The 27,520-nt window shown below is 32.4% G+C and overlaps 1 protein-coding gene and 1 long non-coding RNA gene across 9 annotated transcripts in view; one reads left to right on the top strand and one right to left on the bottom strand.

The window, feature by feature from the left end:
- Nucleotides 1-423: 423 nt before the first annotated feature.
- LOC148620703 (cytosolic purine 5'-nucleotidase-like) overlaps nucleotides 424-27,520 on the bottom strand; it is a 101,698-nt gene continuing 74,601 nt past the window's right edge. For 5 of the 8 annotated variants that reach the window (XM_088574413.1, XM_088574414.1, XM_088574417.1 and 2 more), the window contains 13 exons: nucleotides 22,809-22,866; nucleotides 18,302-18,334; nucleotides 15,053-15,149; nucleotides 14,436-14,515; nucleotides 13,491-13,551; nucleotides 12,203-12,238; nucleotides 11,569-11,661; nucleotides 10,695-10,761; nucleotides 9,802-10,024; nucleotides 8,734-8,794; nucleotides 8,303-8,360; nucleotides 7,356-7,474; nucleotides 424-6,120 (listed from right to left, as the gene is read on the bottom strand). In XM_088574413.1, coding sequence (XP_088430539.1) covers nucleotides 5,902-6,120; nucleotides 7,356-7,474; nucleotides 8,303-8,360; nucleotides 8,734-8,794; nucleotides 9,802-10,024; nucleotides 10,695-10,761; nucleotides 11,569-11,661; nucleotides 12,203-12,238; nucleotides 13,491-13,551; nucleotides 14,436-14,515; nucleotides 15,053-15,149; nucleotides 18,302-18,334; nucleotides 22,809-22,866 — 1,205 coding nt within the window. In that variant the 3' untranslated portion in view covers nucleotides 424-5,901. Of the gene's footprint in view, nucleotides 6,121-7,355; nucleotides 7,475-8,302; nucleotides 8,361-8,733; nucleotides 8,795-9,801; nucleotides 10,025-10,694; nucleotides 10,762-11,568; nucleotides 11,662-12,202; nucleotides 12,239-13,490; nucleotides 13,552-14,435; nucleotides 14,516-15,052; nucleotides 15,150-18,301; nucleotides 18,335-22,808; nucleotides 22,867-24,978; nucleotides 25,870-27,520 lie in introns of those variants that run through there. The other 3 variants (XM_088574415.1, XM_088574416.1, XM_088574420.1) reach the window with 2 other exon arrangements.
- LOC148620704 (uncharacterized) lies at nucleotides 20,646-25,988 on the top strand. Its single transcript, XR_015920942.1, has 3 exons — nucleotides 20,646-20,688; nucleotides 22,486-22,711; nucleotides 25,865-25,988. It is a non-coding gene; the product is annotated as an uncharacterized LOC148620704 (long non-coding RNA).

Genomic DNA, 27,520 nt, shown 5'->3' with positions numbered 1-27,520 from the left:
CTATAATTCTATAGGCATTCAAATCTATGTCTGATACTAAGTTTAAATCTTCTTGTCAATTGCGTGATTTACTACCTAAGGAAGTTCATCAGGTAGTGGTCATACCATAGACCTGTATTTGATTTAAATTTAATTACAGGTCTATGGTTATACTATTAAAGGAGGACCCCATCTATTTCCTGAAGTTAACAATGTCACTCTCTCGGTGCATTCCAGTGGCGGATCAAGAGTTTAGGTAAGGGGGAGGGGGCCAAAAAAATTTCTTGACAGGATCACTGGTGAGGATCACAAAGTGAGTGTTTTTCACACACAATTTCTCAACAATTTGTTTTCTAAAAGTGGGGACAGGCCACCTAGTCCCCCTGGATCCGCCACAGCATCCCCTATACTCTGCTCATTTGTCAATGAATAATATAATTAAACTAATAAGTGAAATGTGTTTATTTACGATATCTAAAATACACAATGTATATCAAACAAACTTAAAAAATAGCATTGCTAGCACAGACAAATCTGAGGTAAATATGTATACTTAATTACAAAATGCTAAATTACAAAAGAGGCAGATCTAGGTTTTCAGAATGTAGATTTTTATGGGGATAAAAATGAAGATCTTAGTGAAATTCAAGAGAGTATGCCAGTTGCAATTATGGGAGGGGGTTCTGGAGGTTGGAACCCCCTTTACTGGAAGGTTTTGTTAATTTTGCGCAAAATTAGGGAGTGGGGAGCAACAGATGTCCTACAAATCACACCCCCATCCCTACCCCCCTTTTATATTTATAAATTTCTGGATCCACTCATACAGAGTACTGTAAACACGTGAATTTGTCATGGTTGCTTATTTTCATGAATTCTGTCAAAGTGAACATACATACAAATACATGTATTTGTGGGAATCAATTTCTGTGGTTTCAATCAATAATCAATGTTATAAAATGTTAAAAATCAATTTTGCTGAAACATTTTTTCATGGTTTTTTGTCCATCGCAAAAACAGCAAAAATTAGTACATCGAAAAAAACCAATATATTAACAGTATCTATTTGATCCGCTTCCTCGCATTTTTATCTTAGAAATAAATTCCATGGCTGAGTAACTTTTTGCTGATCATATGATGTTCTATAGCATTGAATCTAGTTAAGAGCCAACTAAAAAGGAAATAGAATCTAGTACAATATCAGTATCAGTTTAAGATATTTATATATAAAGCTACTTAATGTTTATTGAAGTTAATAGAAAAAGACGAAAAACATTTTGTTTTTGTAAATAAATATGGTACCATTAAAAACTCACTAATAAGTTCAAGACAAAAAGTTAATACAGAAATTTATTAACAGAAATAAAATATTATTCCAATATACAAGATTGTCAAAAGATTATATCAAATGTTATTAATCTAGAAATTATGCATTTATTATTGGGATAGGGTATCTTCAAGGTAAATCATACTTTTGCAAAATTAGGATAGTTCTATTTTTGAAATGTTGACAATATTATATAGAAAGTTTGATTATTTACAGTATTTCAACTCTTTGGCTTGATCTATAGTAATGAAACATATAAATAATTGCTAGATTTTGGGAAAAAAAAAATTGCAAGAAGGCATTGCAACTTGATTTTACAGGTTTCACTGGGTACATGCATCTTCATTAAGAGAATACGTATTCATGCAGGAGATTTTTTAAATTAAAAATTGCACTACTGGGTAAAACAAAACTGAACTATAATGTGCTAGTCTCTGTAAGAATCAGGCAGCGGGTGCAACATGGTATGAAAAAACTCACCATTTTGAAAGTTTAATTTCACAACCAGTATTTGCCCTTCAGATTCATGGAAAAAGACCAGATTTTTCATATCATTCTGGTAAATTGAGTTAGATGTATAATTTCATTGAAATGTACTGAAAATGAACATTTCAAGGGCAAATAACTCAAAATCTTCATTTTTTTAACATTCTATTGAGCAAAGCCAACGCTGCAGCTGGAGAGAAAATAATGGTCTTTTCAAATAGAGAAATTATCCTTGAGTGATATTACATTGTCAGATCACTTACATGAACTAGTGGTATGCATAGTTCAGATGTTTTACTATATAATACCTACATTTGGAAGACTCATAGTAAAATATCTTAAAAAAAAAAACAAACAAACATGACAAGCACAAATTATGTAATGCAGCAACCATTTTATTTTCTGGGGTCCCCATGACTTTTTTCTGGAACAAATGTTTTTTACCTTGAGCAAAAATAACATGCATTGATGGATATTAAATACAAACATCCAAAAATTAAATTAGGCGACAATTTATTATTCTTTCTTTTTTTGTATTTTTTTTAAACAAACTTTTTGTTCTCTCCAGTGACAACTCAAATTATTTTTTTCCACATTTTCCAGACACAAATTTTAAAAAAAGGACATAAAAATCTATACTCCCAGAAAATCAAATAGTTGTTGCCCAGAATAAACCTAATGTCAGAAAAATAAATTAAATTAGGCAATACAAAATATACCATTTAACTTCTTAAGTGACACAAATTTTCAATCATTATAAATATAGAAATCATTGTGGTATTATATTATTGTGCCATGGTCATCAATACTGCAAAATAGGCAATAATCAAAACTGGCATTATAGGATTTTTAACACAGTTGTTGCAACATTATTTTTTTTTAAATGCAAAACAAAAAAACTTTTTTGTCAAAATATTTTTAATGGGCAATAATTAAAGCACACAAAAGTATCTGATTTTAATGTAACAAGAAAACAAAACAGATCATGATTATTTGTCAGGCAGAGAAATGGAAAAAAATGCTCTTAACTTGGAATGCAAGATTCATAGTTAAAATATCCCTGAATAAAAATTAACAATGCTCGACATAGCTGAAGATTTTGATTGGTTCAGCCTAACACATCAATTCAACAATGATGTATAAAGGTCTTGTTATGAACACAGACAACATAAACAATTATATGATGTATAATTGAGTATTTCATAGATTTCTTGTTCATCATATTGCACTACAAGTGGATTTGTTTTAAAAGTTCTTACCAGTAATTACGGAAGGTAATCTCAAGGGTATGTCCAAAATTGCATAAATTCACAAAAGCTAAACCCCTGAAAAAAGAAGAATTTGGTGTAAAAATTCTATTCATTTCAATTTTTATTCCACTTGCAACTGTGTAAACTAACTCATTCTTAAACTTCAAAATCTCTTGTTATAAAGTACAAGTTGGACTCTCTAGTACTTAAGGAGTCTTATTTTAACTGTCTGTCCTTCCATCCATACTTCCTTTCTATCATTACATAGAGGGGGACCCATCTTTATCTGTTACTTCTCCTACACCACTGAATGAAATTTAATGAAACTTTCACAGAATCTTTGTTATTACATATTCCCATAGTGCACCTCTTTTTTAGATTCGAGTTTTGCTTTAGTCAAGTTAAATTTTTGGACCCAAATTAAATTGACAAAGATTTTTATGGCATAGTTTAGTACAAGCCCCACTTACCTTCTTTTATATAACTAGAGTACCATTGAAAAATATGACTGTTTGAAAAGCACAAACTTGTTATGATTAAGCATGGTAATTAGCTCGGTAGAAAATATATTAAAAAATTAAAGACTCTTTTTGAATAATAATGCTATATAAAGTAAACAAAAGTAACATTAGAATAAATAAACTACAAAAAATAAAATATAAATTGAAATTTAAAGCTAACCTAAATTAAGAGTAGTAAAAATAAGACAAGATACATTTTGAACTTATACAATCATTTAAATATTTTTCAAAATTACAAAATTTACAAAAAATAAGTTTCTTACTTCTTTCCTCATTAAAAATATTTCACAATTAAAAAAAGACAATTTGTATGCTATTGATTCAAAACTATCAGTATACATGCTTGTATTAAGTCCACTTGTTACAGTATCAGTCTTAAGAAACTTAAGAGATGCTTAACTTTTGCACCAACACATATTTCTTTCATTTCTGAAAATATATATTTAAATAATAATATATCTACAATGTCCAACCAAAGTTATTTATCACATAAAAATAACAATTATGATATGTTTTTAACAAATTCAAAACACCCAACAGGACAAGATAATACATTGTATCTATTTTTGGGACAATTTTAATGATTTTAAAAAAAAATTCCAATGTTAGGACCAGCTGATATTGTGAGGATTTGTCCTGTGAATGCACAATATTTTAACTTGACATGTCCAGGACGCGTGTACACGCCTCATCGAGACCCCTGAATGCATGTCATAGTTAACCTATAAATTCTTTTTCATTTAACTTGATGTCTTATAAACCATTAAATAAAACCAAATATCTTCCGTAAGGGATAACTGTGATATTGAGAGGAGGGCTTGAAAGATTTCTTGGGATCAAATAATTTATTTTTGCCATGTTAACAATTTGAATATTTAATTTATGCATACATTGAATCAACTTATTTATTTGCATATGTTAAATCTTAATGTTTAGATCAGAGTGATTTCAAAGGATAAAAAAAATTGTTTTCCCTATCCTTAAGATCAAAAGATTTATTTTCAAAAAGGACTGATTCAAACTGTTTGTTTTGAAATTTTTCTAAGCCCCCACACTGTCCCCTCCCTATCAAACTCAAATGGTCATTTCTTCTATAAATAACCCCATTGGTTTATTCTTCTCAATCACTTATCAAGAAGTTACTAATGTAGTTCTGGGTTCACAACTCAAATGTCTTTAAGAATATAGGCCTTGGGTAAGGGACATAACTCTTACAAATCATTGGAATGTTTGTATTCAGCATTTTTCATCAATCTCATGTAAGCAGCAAAGTAACTTTGATTTCATTCTGTTTCAAATGAAAGCTTGATATGCTTTGGTGAGGCTGAATATAATACAAACATATCACTGATTTCCAGAATTATGTCCCTTACCAAAGGTCTACCTCCATAAAAAGATTTTGTATGGTTTAAACACTAAAACAATGCAGAAAATATAAACCAATTGCAGGTTTGGTAATACATCACAGCAAAAACTTATCAAAATGTATCCAATACCACTTTGTGACATCTGAATGGAACAAATGATTTTAACGTATTTTCAATGCATATTTAAGACTGTGTGTGAACCCAGCCAATTATCTTCTCATGGTCTATCTCAGGATTGTATAGCTTTTCTAAGTATCTTTTATCTTTATACCTTTTCCGTAATACTAAGCAAAAGCTATATTTGCCATATTGTAAACAAAAAGTATACTTCAAAAACTTGCAACTTTAAAACATGCAAATTTTACAAAAGCAACTTAAAAATATACTACAGTAACTCCATGTCCTTTCATCTTCATACATTAAAGGGATTAACAATCCTTAGTGATAACAATAATAATAATAATCCACCAACAATTACAAAACAATAAGCCAAAATACATAATGAATAAAAAGTATCCTTTTGATTTTAATTATGGAATCACTGATATAGGCAGCAGTTCCACTGACAAAAATGCCACACATGGAAATCGTGTGAAGTGCAACATACTGTTATCATATGAATCAAACATGATACGATTATCACGATAATCATATGCATTTCACGAAAAATATGATGAGCATATCTTAGCAATCTAATATTTACACATAAGAATCACATGATAATCACATGACTATCATATGTGGCACTTTTGACTGTGTAGGTTAAAACAATAATATCACACCACTCTATAAATCATCTATGTATCATTACACTATTCCCCTGTTTTGACCTACATATATCTAACTAATTTTTGTAAACTACAAATGCCCTTGCCACATTCTAAAGCATTCAAGCAAGCTATGGTAAACCACCATTCAAAAAACTAGTTAAACCATCATAGTCTTGATCACAGAAGTTTTAAATGTATTCCATTCTAGTTTGCGTCTGATGCACTATCATCAGTGTCAACATCATCTCCAACTTGTGTCAACTGTCTAGGTGTGCTTGCGTAAAGATGAGGAACGATGCTGTCTGACCTCTGTAACCTCTTCTTTCTCTCCTCTGATGGTGAGAGTTCACGAGACCTACTGGCCATCACTTCTATTTCTTGAGGTAGTCTGTCTTCATGTCGTACTGTGGATTCATGAGGCATCTGGAAAACACAAAGTAATGTACTCATCTATTTATAGTTACTGTGAGTAAGGGAGCAACCATTTGATTTCTATTGGGGGGAGGGCTAGAATAAAATTTTGTGTCATGGATTTTTTTTATCAGTATAACTTCTAACCTAACTCTCTATTTTTACTCTAGCCTTGCCTGGATTTTTTTTTTTTCATGCCAGATCCTTTTTTTTTACCCCTTCCATCCAGCCTTTTTAACTACTGGTAACCCAGTTGTTCCTCCAGGATTAATTTTTAATCATACATAATGGTAGTTGGTAATTTATATGGTCTTGACTACCCATACGGATATTGCACGACAGCCCCTTACGGGGATTATTTTAGTAGATGTCTGTTAGTAGTTGGAAGTAGTGGAGCCCAGCCTTAGGGATACCTGACCGAAGAACTCAGTCAGAATATATCCACTAGCACCTGTGCTGCTATGTTGACACTCTGGCCCACTACCAGACTCCACGTGGGTCCGAGAGTGTTCCCAACTCTATCTATTAGAGAGTACATCCACATGTAGAGTGACCAAAATACAACATCTCATCAACCTGCTTTTATATTTCATAAATTAAATGGTTGCTCCAAATATAGTTAACTTCAGGTAATAGAGTTTATCATTCCTTGATTACATAACAATCACCAGATAAACTTCCTCAGGTAATGAACTGAGCAATGGACAGAAATTTTTTATCAAATTAAGACAAAAATACCTGTACACATGAAAGTTTAAATCTTCTTGAAAATTGTCCAGCTAACTACTTAAAATGATGGTCATTCAATCATGAGGAGACAATCTCTATCATCTCTATTTCCTGAAGTCAATTATATCACTGGTTGTAAACCTGTCTTATCAAAAACAACCTTTGGACCATAAAATTATGCTACAAAAGGCAAGTCAACAGAAAAATTATCCGTTCAAAATCTGCAAGCTTTTAAGTCTAGAAAAATGCTTATAACAGAAAACAATAAGGCAGTATTCTTCATTGTTTCAGTTTCAAATTTTGCTTGTGCAGCAAACTCAGCTTCTGAAGTAGAATATAGGTTGTTCGTGAGTTGAAGTTGGTAATAATGCATGTGTTTTTATTTTGGTACCTTTGCACTACTGCAAAAATAGCAAAAATCAAATCCCTGCATTAAAAAAGCCATTTATACGGTATGTAAAAAGATAAAATCTTGGATCCTAGGTAAGATTTTTACCAATCTACAATCTTATACTTACCAACATAGATGGAGCTCTGAAAACATAAGAGAATGGGTAGTGCAGAAGGTTCAGGAAAGAGGCTGCATACAGGTCAGCATATCTCATCACCTGGTTACCAAAAAATGTCTGTCTAGAACCTGGTACCAGTAACAGAAATAATATTAATTTAAAATTCAACCAGAAGCTATTAATGAACAAGAAAAATAATTTTTTGTGGTGGGATAATGGTTAGCTGACACTTGAAAATGCGTATTCGTCATCATGAACTCGTGGATCGTTATGGTGTTTCCATCTGCGGCATGAAAACTGATTTGTTCAACATGTCATAGTTTTCCTTTCCTCTTTCGTCTACCACGGACTTGACTGTTTTATGAGTAACTTGACGGGTGTTTCTAAAAAAGCAGAGGATGCTTACCCTACCGGTGCACCTGGTCCATGCTCCCAGTTTTTAGTGGAGTCTGAATTGCTCATTTGCTTTTGTTACTTTGTATGTATGATTTTAGTTACTTTATGATCTTTGTTGTGTATGTCTGTTTTCCATGTCTGGTCTTCATCCCTGGATTACATTCTTTTGATTACCGCTATAACCTTGTTTCCCTTGATAACTCTTTAAAGAGAAAAAAGCAAATACCGAAACCATACAGTATATTACATATGAGCAAGATATAAACTGATTGATTAGTAAAGAACTTGTGTTACAGGACATAATCATTCAAATTTCGGTTTCACAAGGCCAACATTCACAGCCCCAAAAAATACATAGCACCCTACTACACACAATATTATAGTTACAAGCCAACCAGTTGTTAATTTTTCTTAATGCTGCATGTTTTGATAAGAAGCAAATGAGTCTTGGGAAGGATGGCACAATGGGCCCTACTACCAAATTCAAACTAAAGTAAAAATAAAAAAGCCCATGAGACTGCCTTAATAGCATTTTACACAATTTCATGCCCCAAACTTACCGCTTCTGAAAACACTTCCTAACATTCCATAAGCCATGTCCATATGGTGTGTTACATCCTGTAATAAAAAAAGTCATCATTTAGAAACCATTGAAACTAATAATCATAACAAATCACAGATGCTATATAGATACAATTCTTGTACATAACAATAAATCATGTTAATGTTCTATTAATAGTTTTTTTTTTATGTCTCCAATCAATGTGTGAAGTCACATTATTATTTCCATGTCTATTTCTCCTTTTGTCTGTCACAGATGATATGAAATAATTGTTAGATGTTGAAAATGGCACATAGGTGCACAGTTTCTATGAATAAATTCCATTCTTACTTGACTGTGCTGAGAAGGGAAATCAGAAGTTAATACGAACAAAGGAAAGAAAAATTTACAAATAGGAATAATACATGTATTTGAAGTACCAATACTTACTCTAATTGCTTTTTGGATTTTGCTAATGTCTGGTTTGGTTTGACAACTGCTATCTAAGTTCCTGAAATACAAAATGCACAACATTACTTTAGACTGCTCTTAATCTTTGCTCAGTAAAATTAGCTCAAGACTTACTACAACTAATATATTGTGAAAGTATATGCATAAATATTGCTTGTTGCAAAAAAAATGTATCATTTTTAATGGTTCTGCAAAATCTTCCCAAATACATGGGGTGTCAGTTGCAATGTAAAATGATATCTATTATTTGTTTAAAAGCCTCCACTTAACGTATCATAGGGAGTTTGACAAACGATATGAAAGATTTTGAGCCTGTCCCATGCTGTACATATTTTCTAGATATAAACACCCTATAAAGCCGTAAACCAACTTCAATATGGAGTAGGCATTGTGAGCACTTCATTTCTTCTTTACTAGTACATTTTGTATTATGTTTCACTGTAAATGACCAATAGTTATAGACACATGCATGAACATTACTTAATCTACAGAGAACAATGACTTTTCATTATTAGTACATGTACATAATGTGTGTTTAGAACCACATATGCATTTGCCCATTTATCTAAAATTCTGCCATTTTAAATATTGTTTGTTTTCGGAACTGCATTTGGATGAAAGTAAAAGGGACGACATTAATTGCAATGTGACTTTCTCATAATGTATACATTGTGTGTACTTCCAATCCCCTTTTGCTATTAAAGATAGATTTAAAGATGTTCAAGAAACTGTTTTAGTTTTTGAAATAATTATTGGGGACGCTTTTTGTTATTTTTCATTCTCTCCACAATATATCACTTTCAGACGATGAAATTTTGCACCCAGCTAACTTGCACATGCATGTTGCCATAGAGCTCTCTGCTAGTTTATATTTTTCATAATTTCCCATTCAAGAAAAAACATTTATCGCTGCAAATAAATTCTCTTTTAAAAAGAAAACATCTTTGTGAAAGTGTTAAATATGAATATAAACAGTCACAAAATTGAATCAACCTACTTATTAACAAAATTAATAGGTTTACAGTAAACAATCACTGTTTTATGTACCTATAAATTTCTCCAATGGTCTGATCTAGAGTCTCCAGTTGTGTGAACAGATCTTGCTTCTCAGTCCAGACCCTGAGCTCATGAGCTAATTCAGGGACCACCAGGAATGTTCTCCAACCCCTCATTTTCTTGGATTTTAGGATGTCACCAAAAATATGGTCCCCAATATACAGTACCTCCTTGTCTAGGACACCCATGATGTCAGAGAATACATCTACAGAACCTGAAAAAAAATTATGTGAAAGTATTATTTCTTCTTAAAAAAAAATAAAATCTTTGTGGAGTCCAATAATCACCTTATTGAAAACTGTAATTATATATTTAACAGGAGCAGTGCTGAATGGCACTTGCCATTTAATAACTGTGCTAAAAATCAAATGTGACTTTCTTGTAACTAAATTTCAAAGTTTTGTGGTGAAAGCCAATAACAGATGAAGAACAGATGAGTTAAAAGCTGCATTCTTTTATGACCCTTACCCCACTTTCATGAAAGAGAGATAAAGAGCTGCACCATTACCAAAGTTGGCAGCATTTTCAGTTTTTCTCCGAATTCAGGAAATTGCCCCATTTTAGTATAAATAAATTTTCCTAAATAAAAAAAACAAACAAACAAACAAAAACAGAAAATCAGAAATTATTAAAATTTGAAAGAGAGCTAATTTCAATAGAAAAAAATATGTCACCAAAGTCTAATTAAAATTGGTGAAAGCATTTTTGAATTTTTATGCAAAGTGTGAACAACACAAAAAACAACAATTTACCATATGTTAAATATATGTAAGAAACAAAAAAAAATCTTTTCAGATGCAAAGGAGCCTTAATGAATACTGTTCTTGTTAAATAAAGATAACCAATAAAAAGGTCCAAAAACTCTCAAAGAAATATCATAATACCTCCTGAATAAACTTTTCCTGTTTTGATAGGTCCAGTATGTGAACCAATGTGTAATTTACCAGTATTCTGAAATGAAAAAGCAAAATATAAGCAATATTGTCCTGTGATAATGTGAGATTTATTTTGAGTGATGTCAGTCTAGTAAGATGTGAAATCTAACTGAAGAGTAATAACTGCTGAGTGCATCTGCAGGAGACAGACTGGTGACTGATTCCTGACTGACAAGTGACTGAAGACCAAATGCTGACTGACAGGTGCATGCCTGATTGGGAAATGATGACTGACAAGTTACTGTTAACAAATTGCTGACTGACAAGTGACTAAATGACACAAGACGACTGACAAGTAACTGATTGACAAATGGTGACAGATGAACTAATCCAATCATATAATTTTTAAATGACAGATGACTGATTAATTTTTTGGTTTGGTGGATCAATCAGAAATGTTATGAAGACAGACTTATTTTAAAAGACATTACTGATTAGTAACTGACCTATGACTTATCACAAAAATAGTGGGACTGATCACTGTATAATGCACAGCACATGATCATTTCTAATTTTATTGCATAATCCAAGTATTAAAAACCCATAACCTTCAGAAATACTATTGAAGTGTAAGTAAAGATATTGATAGGTCAAATTTAGTTGAAATGCACTATGGAAAAGATTTTCTACATTTTTCCACTACATAGGCAGTCAAAAAATATCTACGTCACAGGATGCTTCAGGATAAACTTAAATAGCTTTTCAGTTGTTTTCTAAATGTATTGAATATATTTATGGCAATAAAGACCAAATTGATAAAAACGATGTGCCACCATTGCCTGATTCTTACACAGAATGGTACTTGAAAGCTTAAAAATCTTACCTCATCCACTTCTCTCAAAATGGTTCCAGCCTCGAAAAATAATGGTTTCCTTGCATCTACCACAATGTAATCGAAGTAGTCTGTCCAAACTCTCTGAAAATAAATGTGAACACTTTATAATCAATGTATTGACATGTCTTGATATGTATAACCTTACCAATTCACGCTTACAAAAAAGCAGAACATAGACAAATATCCTGTGTACATATAGAGTACTCGGTTAAATAAATAACAGTCTGATTTCCCTACTGGTTTCATATAATTTGAAGCATAAGTGACCTATTACAGTGACTTATTACCAACACATTGTACATTGGAAGTGCCCTGCTAGTTCCTTAACCTTTGGTGGCCAAAATCCTCAAAATCAATATCAACCTTCCGTATTGAAGAATGCAAACTTGTTGTAAAATTCAACAAGATCCACAAACAATTACTGAAGTTACTGGTACAGCATGAAAACCATTTACAAACAACAACAATGACAATACTGACGACAATGCCATTCCATTATATACCCACAAAATTTTGTGGTCGTTTAGAAGTATTTCCGAAAAATTATTTTGTGCTGTTACCAACATGCTGCAGATACCAACATAGGACATAAACAAATTTGTCTTATACATAAATCAATTACCTTTTCATCATAATCAAGCAAGTACTTCATTACTTTCTGGAAAAAAAGAACAATAAATTGAATTAGTGTTAACATAAGAATTATACTGGTGAATGGAACTGTTGAAAAATCATGAAAACAAGAAATCTATGTCCACAAATAACAACCCAAACTTAAGTACATGTATTATAACCTCATGGTCAAAACACAATCAGTTGCCTAAACCTGAAATATTATATAAAACTTGTGTCAAAATATCAAGTGACTGTGATAAGTAGTTACAGAGAAAACTGTAATGAACTTGAGGCTCTTGAGAGCCTAAATTGCTCAAATGGCCATTTGACCCCTGCGCTTTTTTTTTTTTTTTTTTTTTAATTAATTTTTTTTTTTTTATTTTATTTTATTTTTTTTTGTAGCAGTGGCCATGTTTTTAACAGATCACAAATTGAAGCATAAATTTAAAGCAGGATACCCTAATCCTAACAAGTTTCTTTGAATTATGTCCAGTAGTTTCAGAGCAGAAATTTTTTTAAAAATAATGACATCAATCTCAGCAAAAAACATCCTGCTCAACATATGACCCTCTGTAAGAATTTAGCTAATCCTAAAGGTTTAGGAGATATTTGAAGAAAAAAAAAAACTGCTGTTAGACCCTTTGTCACATTTTTATTAACAATGGCCATGTTTTCCATGGATCAAGAATTGAAGCACAAATTTTAAGCAGAATACCATCAGGAACAATAGGATCTAACCAACTTTCATTTAAATCATGTCCTTGTAGTTCTAGAGAAGAAGATTTAAAAAAAAATGTCAATGTTGATGACACTATAATAGCTCACATCACCTATTCCTAGGTGAGTTAAAAGGTGCAGACAAACAAACACTGAGACCTAACAATGGCCACCATTATCAGTATATACAGCTTACTTTCAAACCAGAAGGGGATTTTGAAATTGCTAGTGAGGTAATTTTGTATTTGTTTATGGATCTGGTAATTTCACAGGTAAAGAAACACCTTTAAGGAGGTAGACATAGGGTAAGGGACACAACTCTTACAAATCATTGGAATGTTTATATTCAGCATTTTACATCAATCTCATGTAAGCATCAATGTAATTTGACTGATTTCATTTTGTTTCAAATGAAAGCTTGATAGGCTTTGGTGAAATTGAATATGATGCAAACAAATCCCTGATTTCGAGAGTTATGTCCCTTACTCTAGGTCTACCACCTTAAATTGAGTAAGGATTGCACAAGAACCAAGAAATTATACTTAGTTTGCCAAGGTAGTATTTACTTTTGAACTTACATTAGTATATGTATAGTCACTGTTGGTGGCTAAGAAAACTTTTGACCCATGCATCCTCATCCTTAAATATAAAGTAATTTGTACATTAATCACTTGCAATAGCAGCTAAATCATGAAAATGATATGATAAATTTCAATAATATTAATAAGATATGATTTTGCAAGATCGTGAATTGATTTTGTTTAATTTTCTGTAGGAATTTTAAGTAACAAAATGCCATTACATAAATAAGACAATTTTAAAATTGATCTGGATTTTCTATAGTGATCAATTTTTATCCTGGTTACCTTACCCATCCAAGGGTTACAACTTAATATGACATATTTGAGATAGAGTTATAGCCAAGATATGAAAAAAACATCATATAAGAGATAAGAGTTATAGCCCTTGATAAGAAAAAACATTTCTTTAGGCATTTCAATAATAAATGCCAGGTGCATTAAGATAAGAAGTTTTCAAATTATAAATTCTAATTAACCAGCTGCTTCAGAGAATTGTAAAATGTGCAAAAACTCATATAATAGTATACATTAAAAATCTAAGAAATTAAAGGTCAACACTTGATTTTTTAGGTATGTAATGGAAAATTAAAAACAGCACCTTGCAATCATTACTTGTTGAAAATTAACTTCTGACCAGATGTTTAAAAAAAACTAAAAACAACATCAACTGCAGTTTGTAACTAAGACTACATTTTTCATCAAATGATGAAAAAATGCAGTGCTCGCCTTTAGCCACTAGCCCGAAGCCCGGAGCTAGTAAAAATTGATTCAGGCTAGTGAAATGATGTGTACATTTCTTGTTTCAAGGCTAGTTGAATCCTATACAGTCATCCATTATTCAGGCTAGTCATTGAGAATTTTGAAGGAAAGGACTAAAAATGTTACATCCTTCAGGTGCAGAATGTGACCACTTATTGACTACAATTTTCCAAGATCATTTACCTATCTAATAAAACAGGAAGTCTATCATCCTTGATTACATATTTCTCTAAATTCTTGGCAGTTTCTTCTTTCAAAGGACCCTGAAATTATAGTTTTGGAATTAGAGTTATCTTTCTTTGACCAAAATTAACTGTGTAACTAATATGCCGAATGATACAAAATCAAAATACTGAATGAATATCTAAAATAATTCAGTACTTATTGAAAAGGGGAAAAGAAATATTACTAGTAAGGTCATTACTGTGTTTGTAAAGAAGCAATATTAAAGACAAACAAATGTCATAAAATAACACATCCAAAATCATGACATCATTAAAAAAAAAGGATGAAGATAAAGACAAGAAGACATGAACATGATAAATATATAAAGGAGCCAACCACATGGCTTAAAATCACTGAAAAATGAATAGATGAGGTTAAGAATGAATTGTAGTCAGCTATTTAATTTATCTATATCAGGGAAACTGACATTAGAATTTGTTTTGTTTTTGGCCATTGAGTTGAGATAATTGGGATGAAATTCTGATGGATGGATTAATAGACAGACAGACAAATATACCATTCACTCAATCAGTTATAATGTACAATAATTCTACATGTGTTATTCTAATACCTACAGTTTTGGTGTGTATATATTCTGTAGCCAGTAAGACATCTTGGTATATTGACATGTAGGTCATGGTTATGTCCCCTGATTTAACACCAGTCTCCATACTGAAAATAAAGAGAATAGCTTTAACTTGATACTTTAAATTATAAAAGAATTTATTGCATGCATTTATTTTTATGGCTGAATCATTTTTTGCCCAAACAGGATTTTGATTTTTGCAATATCCTGAAAAGTCATATTAAAACTTTTTATTTCTAAATGGACTTTTTTAAAATAGAAAAAAATATGTGAATAATTTTAAATTTTACAATACAGAAATACTAAAGTAGCAATTTTGAGTGAACTATTCACATTTAAAGAGATGTCATTTTTGTTTTTGCTGTCTACTCTATTAAGATTCATTAACTTATTTCTAACATAAAGAGGAAAATATTTCTTAATTCAAGTTGACTGTAGTTTGAGGACTATATTATTTCTAAATTATCCAATAAGTTGTATGCATTGGTATAATATTTTATTTTCTCTTGTAAATATTCCAATAAAAAGAAATTCAAGACATTACATTACATATTGACATGTTTATGATTTTAAATAAAAATCGAGAACAGAGGTAAAGTGGCATAAACTTGAAGGTAAGAGAAGAAAAAACAGTGATAAAAGCCATACAAAATAATTAAGCTTTGCCATTGTAGTGGCAAACAAGATAATCAAACTCATCCCAAAATAATCAAGCTGGACCATTATAGTGGCAAACAAGATAATCAAGCTTGACCATTGTAGTGGCATACAAGATAATCAAGCTTGGCCATTGTAGTGGCATACAAGATAATTAAGCTTGGCCATTGTAGTGGCAAACAAGATAAACAAGCTTGGCCATTGTAATGGCATACAAGATAATCAAGCTGGGTCATTGTAGTGGCATACAAGATAATTAAGCTTGGCCATTGTAGTGGCATACAAGATAATCAAGCTTGGCCATTGTAGTGGCAAACAAGATAAACAAGCTTGACCATTGTAGTGGCATCCAAGGTAATCAAGCTCGGCCATTGTAGTGACATACAAGATAATCAAGCTGGACCACTGTAGTGGCATACAAGATGATCAAGCTCGGCCATTGTAGTGGCATACAAGATGATCAAGCTCGGCCATTGTAGTGGCACATAAGATTATAAAGCTCAGCCAAAGTAATGGCATACAAGATAATCAAGCTGGACCACTGTAGTGGCATACAAGATGATCAAGCTCGGCCATTGTAGTGGCATACAAGATGATCAAGCTTGGCCATTGTAGTGGCATACAAGATCATCAAGCTCGGCCATTGTAGTGGCATCCAAGGTAATCAAGCTCGGCCATTGTAGTGGCATACAAGATAATTAAGCTTGGCCATTTCTAAATCAAGCTGCTGATCTTTTATATAATAATTACTAGTGAACAAATTAAACACCAATTCACCCCACTTTTTGGGGTTTCTAAGTTCAATAAATGAGACACAAATTATTGTAAAATAATGTAAAACAAAAGGTAACTAACAGTTTCCTAATCCACCAGATACTTTTAAATTTATTAGTTATTTGCACAATGGCTGGACTGACAAACAATGGTATACCAAAATATGCCAAGACAGCCATATAATAACTAACACAAATATTTAAAGGTAGAAAAATTTCAAATTCTGCAACACAAGTACATTGGTATTGCATTTTAAAGTGCCCAATGGTAGCAAGCACAATACCATTACAATCCTAACTAAAAGAGCTAAGCTAAGCTGAATTTGCAGTCATTTGAATAAATATTTTGATATTAAGACCATTTTTTTATAATATTCAAACATTCATTGGACATTTCCAATTAAATCTTAACAAATGTGATTTTGATTTCCATTACGGTATACCTGTTCATCGATTGCATAAATTGAAATTGTATAAAATGTTTTCAATTTATCATATACCTAGTAACCTTAGTTCAAGATTGATGACGACAACAATTATTTATCAGCAAAAAATTTTAAAAAGGGAGTATGGCCATTCCTCACAATATTTGCAACAAAGACAGTTCATTAACTCTTCCTACTTCTATGAATGAAATGGCATTTTTTAAGTTTAACTTAGAAGGAATTTGTTGCATACCTAATCAACATTCTTTCAGTGCACAAATTAAAACTGCATTTGAGCTATTAATGCATTAAGTACTATTCTGTGTAAGAATCAGGCAATGGGAGGCCATCATTCCCTCAATTTGGCCATTTTTGCCTCAAACATATTCAATACATCTAGAAAACAACCGAAATATATATAGATATTTTTTGACAGCTAAAGTAAGGAAAAAGTGTGGAGAAATTTTCCCAACATACTAATTTTCACGATTTTTACAGTGGACAGGAAACCGTGGAAAATAATACCAGCAAAACTGATTTAAACACTATCTAACTTTAAACTTTTTTTTTTGAAACCACAAAAACCAGCGAATATGTTCACTTGACAGAATTTGCGAAAATTGATATATTTACAGTCATGCAACAAATCTCTGGGTTTTTTCCTTTGTATGCCACACCTTAAGATGACTTTTCATTCTGTATTGTCAACTTTCCTTTCATCTGTGGCAACATCCCTTAAGCACCTGTATATGGAGTTTTCATGTCACAACTCATACGTTAAGTCGGAGGTTGCTGTAACCAGACAGACTTTTTGTACTGCACTAGACTTTAGGCTCCTGGAACAGGGTTATGTTGCTACAAGATTAAAGTCATCACCACAGAAGTTTTATGGTCGTCATCATGAACTCATGGATTGTTACGGTGTATCCATCTGCACCATGAGTACAAATTTGTTCATTGTGTCATAGTTTTCCTTTCATTTTGCCTGATTCTTAGACAGAGAAGTATTAAATAGTTTTTTTTCTATTCACTTCTTATCAAAATAAATATTTAAAACCAATAAAAGAAAAAAAATGCAAAACAAATGGTTTGCACCCAGTTTGGTTTGATAAAGATAAAGTGAATACATGAAATGGACACCCTTAGTGATGTTAATTTCTATTTTGTTGATGTGCTTTCTTCAACCAGATTGTCTTTCTTATCTGGAAACAATTTCATATAATTAGATTTTTTTTAAAGTTTGAGATAAATTAGCTTCTTTCCAAATGAGCTTCTTTCCAAATGATGTAACTGCTTACAGGGACACATCAATTTATATTTTAAACTGTGTAGGTATAAAAGAAGAAGAATAAAGTTGCATCGAAACAAAGCATGCTTATGTACCCAGACATACGAGCATCTTTTCCACATAATTCCCTGAAAAAAAAATCATATCCAACAATTAAAAAAAAAAATATGCACCAACAGGATAGAAACTACCCACTTTCCTCTCTACACTTTTCAGTCTTTACATGAACTCTGTGAGCTAGTATCCACAAATGATACCCCTGCACTCAAACTTCAGTCAAAATATAAACTGGGTTATCAAACAGTAAATTGTTGTTGCTTGATTCCAAAATGGAATCCCACAATATGGCAATACAAAGATTGTATAAAGGACAAGTAGCTAGAGAGAAAATTGTAATGAAGGACAAAAGGACAGACAAAGAAAAACACCAACTTCGAAGCAGGTTTATAATTATACACCAGTTTTATTTATAGAAGCTCATACAATGACACTCATGTTAATGTTTGATGCAATTTGATTATTGACAGTTGTGACAGACAAACAGACATTAAAACCTGAATTTCATTTTTGATGGAAGGACATAAAATTACTGTTTTGATGGATCAAACTGATTGCAACAAAAGTTCTTGATGTTTAATAAAATTTTGGATGGCTACAGAGGGCTCTAAATCATTTAGGTACCAGTGATTCATGATGTAGAAAAACCCACCATAAGGGTGATGCTTTTTTGGTCTACATATGCCATATTTTCACATAAAAATAATTATTTCTGTATTCAGATCTGCACTTTTGAGAAAACCATACATTTATCTCCCACTAAATTCAACCATATCAAACAAAATCAAGAACAATAACTCTTGCAAAGTGTCAATTTCATGTACAATCTGTAAAATTTTTATCTCAAAAGTGAAACAACCAAATGAAAAACTAACACTGTTATGTGGTCTGTAACTGTATCTGATCCAGAAATTAAACTTAATTCGGTGGGTTTTTGTCATGAACGAATTACCTCCTACCTGATTTTTATAAAGACTGCTACTTAATCAATATTGTACTTCTAAGAGAATCAACTGGTCATTTATTTAAACCAAATGATCTATGTTAAGATATTTTGTCATTATCTGTGAAGAACTGGCCAACTCAAAAAACTTCAGACATTGCGGACATAAAAACATGTCTATATACATAAACTGCGGCTTACAAAAATAAGTTTGTATTCATATTAATCAAAGCAAATATTATAGGTACTATAAACTATTCAAATCAGGTGCAATAACAAATTTGAACTTAATATCAGAAAAAAGAACATTTGAATAATTGCAGAAAATAAATTCAAATATTAAATATCATCCTGTCTATAGATTAAACATGACTCTATTTTTTTTCAAATCTGTCGAAGATGAGGTTAAATGCTAATAAAAGATATTGGTGTCTCTTATCTTAAAGATTTAATAGTTTTTATCATCAAATTATCTGTGCTATCTCTATTACTACACCATGTTATCTCAAGAGAACACTCAGACTTGAAACCCTTCTGATAGCTTGCAAACGCTTTAACTGGCAAATTTTGAAAATGGACAAAAAATTTGAATCAATCGGAAAATAATGTACTATGAGAGGAGCAAAATTAATCACATTTCATGTCAAAAAACCATCAATCATTCACCCTTCCTGGTGTTGAAGTTTAAACATCATTCCATTTCTCATCTCATATAAAAACATCAGCATTTTGCACTTCTAATTCCAAAATTAGAGCATTCTCAAAAAGTAATGTGTTTTTTTTTATCAGGTTGAGTGGGTCAGTAGGGAGGAGGTCATTTGTACTTCTCATCCTTTGTTTACATGCACAGTTAGTGCCCATATCATATTAAATATGAATGGTATTGCTTGGCCTTTCTCCCTTTTAAGGGCATATTTAAGGTTTCAGTGTTTTCCTGCATTGCCTGGTACTCCTCCATTTACAGGGCAGATTTAAGTTTTCAAAGGATTCAATCATTGCATTGCAAGGCATGTTTAATGTATCACAGACTTCCAGAGTTGCTTGGCATAACTCCCTTTACACGGCAGATTTAAGGTTAAAAAGACTTCCAGCATTGTTTGGCCTCTCCATCCCCCTTAACAGGGCATATTAAAGGTTTCACAAATTTTCTGCATTGGCTGGCAAACTTCCCTTTACAAGGCTAATTTAAGGTTTCCCATGTTTAAAGCATTGTCTTGCCAACTTTTCCTCACATGGAGGGCAGTTTATCAGCAATAACTTTTTCTCATGCACAACCACTTTCTTTAAAAAATCATTTTGCAGTGCATGTAGCAGCATACTTTGTATAATTTTATATAATACATGTATTAAACTTCCATATTTTGTGTCCAATAGATTTTCCAAAATTGTATTTTAAAATACACAAGTTCAAAGTTCAAACTATTCCTAATACACATAGACATTTTTGAGTTGAATGATCTGGGAGGTGTCTGATTGACTAAGGTAAATATTTAGTGACTAAGGTATAAAGAAGGCTGAAAGAAAAGACGTAATTTGTGTGAGTTAGGAGAGGCATCATTTTCTTAACGTAGAACCATGATTAATTCATCAGTATGAACAAATCTCAAACTTTTTACAGCAATGAATTTCAGCTGTGAACTGTCTGAGGAAGGCTTGAAAATAAATCAAAATTGAACAAGATTCTTGAAAAAGAATTAATTTTATCAGATATTTCAGCTCAATATACAATCATTTAAATATGAATCAAATTTAATATTTCTATGGGCACAGATAAGATAAGTTTATGGTTAGAGCCCCTATTGGGATTTCACAGTTTTGCTGTGAAATATATTAAAAGTAAGATTTAAGAGTTATAACCTACCAGTATTATAAATTTGCTGCATTTTTTTGTAACTTGTCCATGACAATTTATGGGATAAGAGGGATTAATTTTTCTCAACCTTGGAGAAATGTTCCTTCTCCTAGTTTTCTTTCCGGATAAAGGTTACTAAGAACAAATCCATGATGATGGAGGATTGCACAAGGTTGGAAGGATCTTCTTTGAGACTTTGAGATTAGTTTGTTTAATGACAGAAATCATTGCACAGGAAATTGAAATAGAATTGCCTACCAGGATTTACATTCTTTGTAGGATTGTGATTAATAGCTTTAACAAATGAACTGGAATGGGACAAGATATTCATAATTTCACAGATTGAGTTCCAAGTTACTGAACCCTCAACGTCACACCAGAAAATACCATACAATGGAGTTTTTATGATGTGCACATCTAAGGGTATACTTCAATATCTCCAACACCATTCATATTTCACTGTGAATTATGAAGCAACAAATCTACAGTTCTGTGCATCATTTTTTGTAAGATTGTAGTTCAGAATGTTCTACAACTGGATTTAACAGTACTCATCATTCCACTAACACAAAATAGGGCACTCTCCACTCCGCCTTCACAAAATAGGGCACTCATCACTCCACCTCAACAAAATAGGTCACTCACCACTCCACCTTGACAAAATACAGCGCTCATCACTCCACCTTGACAAAATAGGGCATTCACCACTCCACTTTGACAAACAAGAGGCTCCCAGAAGCCTGAATCGCTCACCTGGTTGAAGTTTGCCTTTCAAGGGCAATAAATTAAACAAGAAATTGTCCAACAATTTTGACTCAAGAAAACTTTGTTAGGACTTATCATAAGGATCATTTCAGTAAATGAAAGTCTAAATCTATCATAGTTTTCAAGACATTGGCTGAAAACTGTGAAAAAAACCTGTCATTTTCCCCTGTCAAGGGCAATAACTCTTGTAAGAAGGCGTCTGACAAATTATATGCTTGCAGACTTTTGTAGTCCTAAAAATAAGGATCATTTCAGCTGTTGAAAGAATTTGGCTAAACTTAACCGTTTTGGAGATATATGCAAAAAACTACTGTCTGACCCTATGTTCAATTTTTAGTAACGGCGGCCATGCTTTTTGACGGATCAAAAATCCCTACATCAGTTCTATGCATGATACCCCAAGGAACATTCATACCAAGTTTGGTTCCAATTGGTCAAGTAGTGTCAAAGGAGAAGATTTTTGAAAGAAATAACATTAAAAATAGCAAAAAAACGTAGAAAGAGGGCAATAACTCCAACGTGGCTGAACAGATTCAAAATGAAAATTTGACCGCGATAGATCTCATCATGCTCGACACTTTTACCTGGTCAGGATTGGGCTTAACCTAACTGTTTTGGAGATATATATGATAAACTGTCTGACCCCTATGTTCTATTTTTAGTAACGGCAGCCATGTTTTTCGATGGATCAAAAATCCCCACATCAGTTCTATGCAGAATACTCCAAGAAACATTCATACCAAGTTTGGTTCCAATTGGTCAAGTAGTTTCAGAGGAGAAGAGTTTTGAAAAATTGATAACAACGATGACAGATGACAACGACAACCAACAACAACGGACGACAACGGACGCCAAGTGATGGCAATAGCTCATACAGCCTTCAGCCAGGTGAGCTTAAAAGGGCACTCACCACTCCACCTTCACAAAATAGGGCACTTACCATTCCCCTAACACAAGACAGTGTACTAAACATTAAGGCACTCACCATTTATAATCTTCATGATTGGAGAAGAAATCAACAACACAAGCCAAGATGTAGATACCTGAAAAATAAAGAGAACTATAAAATAGTTATAAAGAATGTGAAGTTTTTGTTTGGGTATATAGTTTATTCACTTCTATTAATCTTCTTCAAAGAGTTGCACCTGCTTATGGAACCATAGGCACATCCATGGGGGTGGCCAAAAGGTCCAGGCCCCCTTATGCTCAAAATTTCCGTTGATCATATAAAAAAATACTGAAAATTAGTACAGCAGCAGTTCCTCTTCGGCCAGTCACCCCCCTAACAGAAGTTCTAGAACTGGAAATTGTCTTTTATTATCAGTAATTGTCCATCCTTTAGTAATGAATACAATGGAAAAGCAACTACCCCCCAAAAAAAACTTGCCGCACTTTCAAATATATCTTTGGCATGTAAGATGGGAAAACAAATTCCCAGACTGTCTAGGGCATAATTTGATGGCTGCATTTAGATGCAAAGAAACTCATTATAAGAACACCCTACACAATGAGCCAAGAAAAAAATGCTGAGTCATAATGAACAGGCTAGAGTAAATTCCAAACTTTTTAAACCTTTTGAAATTTTTAAATTATAAGTACATTATTTTGGGAGTTGAAAGCAAATTACTGGAGCCAGACTTCATGAAGAATAGAAATATGGGATTTTTTAAAACACAGATTGAAACATACAATATCTGGATAATCATTTAAAAAAAAAATTGGCATTTAATAAAATTCAAGTTTAAGATGCATGTTTTAGAAGAGAAACAGAAGGGTCCGAAATGGAAAATAAAAAAAAAACCTGTGGGGCAATTTTTGTGGGTGCCATATTTCATGATTTGCTCTATGAATAGGGGTATAAAGTTTTTTGTGGTCTTTATTTTTTGTGCAAATAGATACAGTTTACAGGAGATAACTGTGAAGTATCTGGTCTTAATCTTGGCTAGCTTTCATTTTTGTGATTCCCTCAACCTTGCAAATATAGTGAATATTAAAACCTCAGGAAAATTTCCTGGTATATGATAAATACTGTAAATTTTGTATGCTGTTTGCTTGTTTCAAGGAGTAACCTCTCATTAGCAGAAGAACTGAAAACATAGGAAGTTCAATATCCTAAAAAAAAACCTATAAAAGAGATACTAAAAACCCCCAAAAATATTGAAATATGAAGCAAAATCCAGCATCAAGAAGTTCTAAAATGTGCAAAAACAAGGATTTGAGCCTCTGTGTTTGAGAAGCATTGAAATTGAAGCCTCTATGTTTTAGGGGCATTGAAATTGAAGCCTCTGTGTTTTAGGGGTATTGAAATTTGTTATTCTGCAAGTTTCATTAAATAATCTTCTGGGCTGGTGACTACCCTCAGAGACCTTTGGTCCCCCTGGAGTGGCATCAACCTTTATTTATTACAGAAATGAACTCTAAGAATCCAACTGTAAGAATTACAGTACTAGAATATTCAACTCCAAAATCTACATTTACTTAAATACCTTCCAAGAAGATGACCATAATGCATGTAATTATTTTTTAAACCAATCCCACAGATGGAAGAATGACCTAAATTATGACCTTGATTTGGAATTACAGTAGAGATGAAGAATTTCAAAATAAAAAAAAAGTAGAAATGGGGGCAGTTCAGAAAAACCCAAACATTTCAAAACTAAAATAATAAAATAATAGCATGAAATAATCATGCCCAATTGCCATTAATGATCCAAATGTAATTTAAGTATTGGTGATATCTAGAAGAAATTTCAGCTTAATTATGGAGAAAAAAAATTCATAACACCAAAGTTTATCATTACAATCAAAATGCAACGCAACATTTTTTTTGCAGTTAAAACGGCATTATAATTTTTAAATGACAGAACTCAATGGAAAAATAAGTCTTAGTAATCAAAATAGATAAAGAGGCTGTGGTTGATACAGAATTAAGTGTAATCTTTTGACAAAAAAGAAAGAAATAATTTAGTTTCATACCACCACAAATTTTGGCTGTGTCATTAAAATCAACAATTAATTATTAAAATACAAGTAGCATATCTAAGCCGGAAGCAGACTTCAAGCATTAAAGACAAAGAACAGTTGTAATATCTGTATGATATGTTTGTGGTCGTACGCATGTAGCAACTGATATTATTCAACGTTTATATCTTTACCGTTTGTTTTTTTGAAGGAGTTTATCTTTATTGTTGTGTAATCTGCAACAGATTTGCAACATTTATTGAACAATTCTGACGTGCACCTAACACACTTCTGAACCATGAAGCTCCCACTCCTATAAATTCCTCGTCAATTTGCCTTTTTTTCAAATTATCTGAATGTAGAGTAATTTATATACATGTACTTTTGTAATAAATCCACAGTGCAAACGAGGCATATGAAAGTATGAAAAATAGCAAGAGGAAAAATATACTTGAAATCAAAACTTTGCCAAAAAAGAGGCCGTTTATCATTTCATCAAGATACAAAATGAACCAATTAATTATATCTCATTGATGAAATTCTCCCAACCCATCACAAAGATCATTAAAAAAGTTTATTTGAGGTACGAGTAGCAAAAAAACTTAATCAGACCACATATAAACAAATGTCTATTTGCAGGTGCTAATTTCCTGTTCATAGGCTGTCTTCCCTCTTTTACGCAGTTATCTGTTAGTATAATACTCCTTCAACAAGACAAATTGTTTGTATTTGCGTTACAACCACTGCCAAAAATGTAGCTCCAAGGAAGAGACTTATAGTAAACACAATGTTTAAGTTTCATTTCTAAGGTCTTCTAACAAAAGTACAAATCCATTTCAAATATCGGTTATTTATCAACAAAGTAATGAGAACAATCCTAAAAATTACCACAATTGCTCTTGGATGAAATTTGGATCGCTTAGCTTTTAAAGAAGTACAAATCCTCTTTCAAAGAAATTAATTACAAACAATTGTAATTGAAACAATCCTAAATCCTTCCACAATGCCAAGTATCTTGCCATCAATAGGTCAAGTTTTTAATTTCACTAAAAGTACAACTTAATTCAACATCTTTTATAGCTTTTACTTACATGGAATACCAGTATAGTCAACCAAAAATTACACTGACAAACACTGAAGGAAACTGGATAAAGAATGATTGCTGGATGTTCTGGGAAGGATGTCTTCTGGATTGGAAGATTTCTGTATGATTGGGATGCAGAGAGATTATCTAGGTGGCCAGGAGAAGGGAAGATAACTAGATGACATGGGAAATGTGAAGATTGGTGGAAGGTCATAAAGGGGTGTTGGCTGGAGGGAGAAGAAATCGAAAGCAATTGGAAATTACATTCAAAGACCACAAGAAAAGCTTTTCTGGTTCAATTTTCAAGTCAATAATGACCCGGACAATAAAAAATACATGAGATAGTAAATAGAGCAAGTGGATAGAGAGACTCTGTAAATCGTTATCTAATACTGAAAAAAACAAACATAAAATGGTAAGACATAAACCTCCCTTCAAGATTAAAAACAGTGACAGGAAAATTTCATACACATATTACTACCATAAAATCAAGGGTAGCCATGTTTAAGCAATACTGTCTGATTAGTTTTTAAGATTGTTAATAAACTGACCATTTCTTTCAGATTTAAAAAAAAAACACACCCAAATCATTAACAAAGTAAACAGCAGCTGCAACCAAATCTCTGGTAACTATACAACCCCCGGTAACGGGAAACCTACATACTATTTATAACAGGAAGTATATAAAAATGATTAAACAGGGATCCATCACTGCCAAATTATTTCATAAAGTTTTGGCAAAAATGTAATTTTATATGAATAATTATAAATTTAACACATTGGGGTAGGAATTCTACGATGAAAGGTATAGGTAATTGTTGGCAGATACAATGCATGATACGTAATTAATTCCTGGCAAAGGTGCTGCTTTACTTGAAGTGGCTGAACTACTAGTTATCTTTCAGTCATGTGATGAAAGGGAAATCAAGGGAACCAAGATTCAAATGGTAATGAAAAGAGTAGAATCCAAGAATAAAGAACTGACAGGGAAAATAGACACACACACACACACAACAAAGAAACAATAAATAAACAAAAAAGAAAAAAAAGTAAATAACAACCAGTGGACTCCACAAAAACTGGAAGTATTGACCAGGAACGCATCTTCTGCTTTTCTAGAAACATCCACTGAGTGGTAATGAAATGCCTCATCTGAGGTAGACAACCGAGGAAAGGAAAATTTTGACAGGGTGAACAAATCAGTTCTCACCAGTGAGGATGACAAAAAAACTTTTGTATTGAGACTTGAATCTTGTAGCAACACAACCTTGTTCCAGAAGCCTAAACACATCTCACAGATAGGACAGCATAGTATATCATACATATCAGTCAGAATTACTATAGGATTTAACTGTAGGAGTCAGGCACAGATATGGGGAAAGGCATGCTGGGCTTAGCCCCTCCCCCCACTAAAATTAGGTACAAATAATTTTGTTTGCATCAAATCTTGATTTTCCATTAATTCTATCCCTAAAAATGTTCTTACCTGACTGTACTTGGCCTTTTTTTCATTTAGCACCACCCCAGATCTGCCCCTGGGATTTTCAAAACTTGAGTAGAATTACAGCAACTTTGGACAAAAGATCTTTGTGAAAATGTGCTACATAAGTTGAAATTTGCATGACAAAAAATCATATTAAGTAAAAGTTGCA

This window comes from Perna viridis, chromosome 3 (genome assembly GCF_037379345.1).
Source record: "Perna viridis isolate PV_CMFRI_1.1 ecotype Kerala chromosome 3, ASM3737934v1, whole genome shotgun sequence".
Lineage (NCBI taxonomy): Eukaryota > Metazoa > Mollusca > Bivalvia > Mytilida > Mytilidae > Perna > Perna viridis.
Note: the sequence above shows the minus strand (reverse complement) of the source record. Positions and strands in the feature narration are given on the sequence as shown.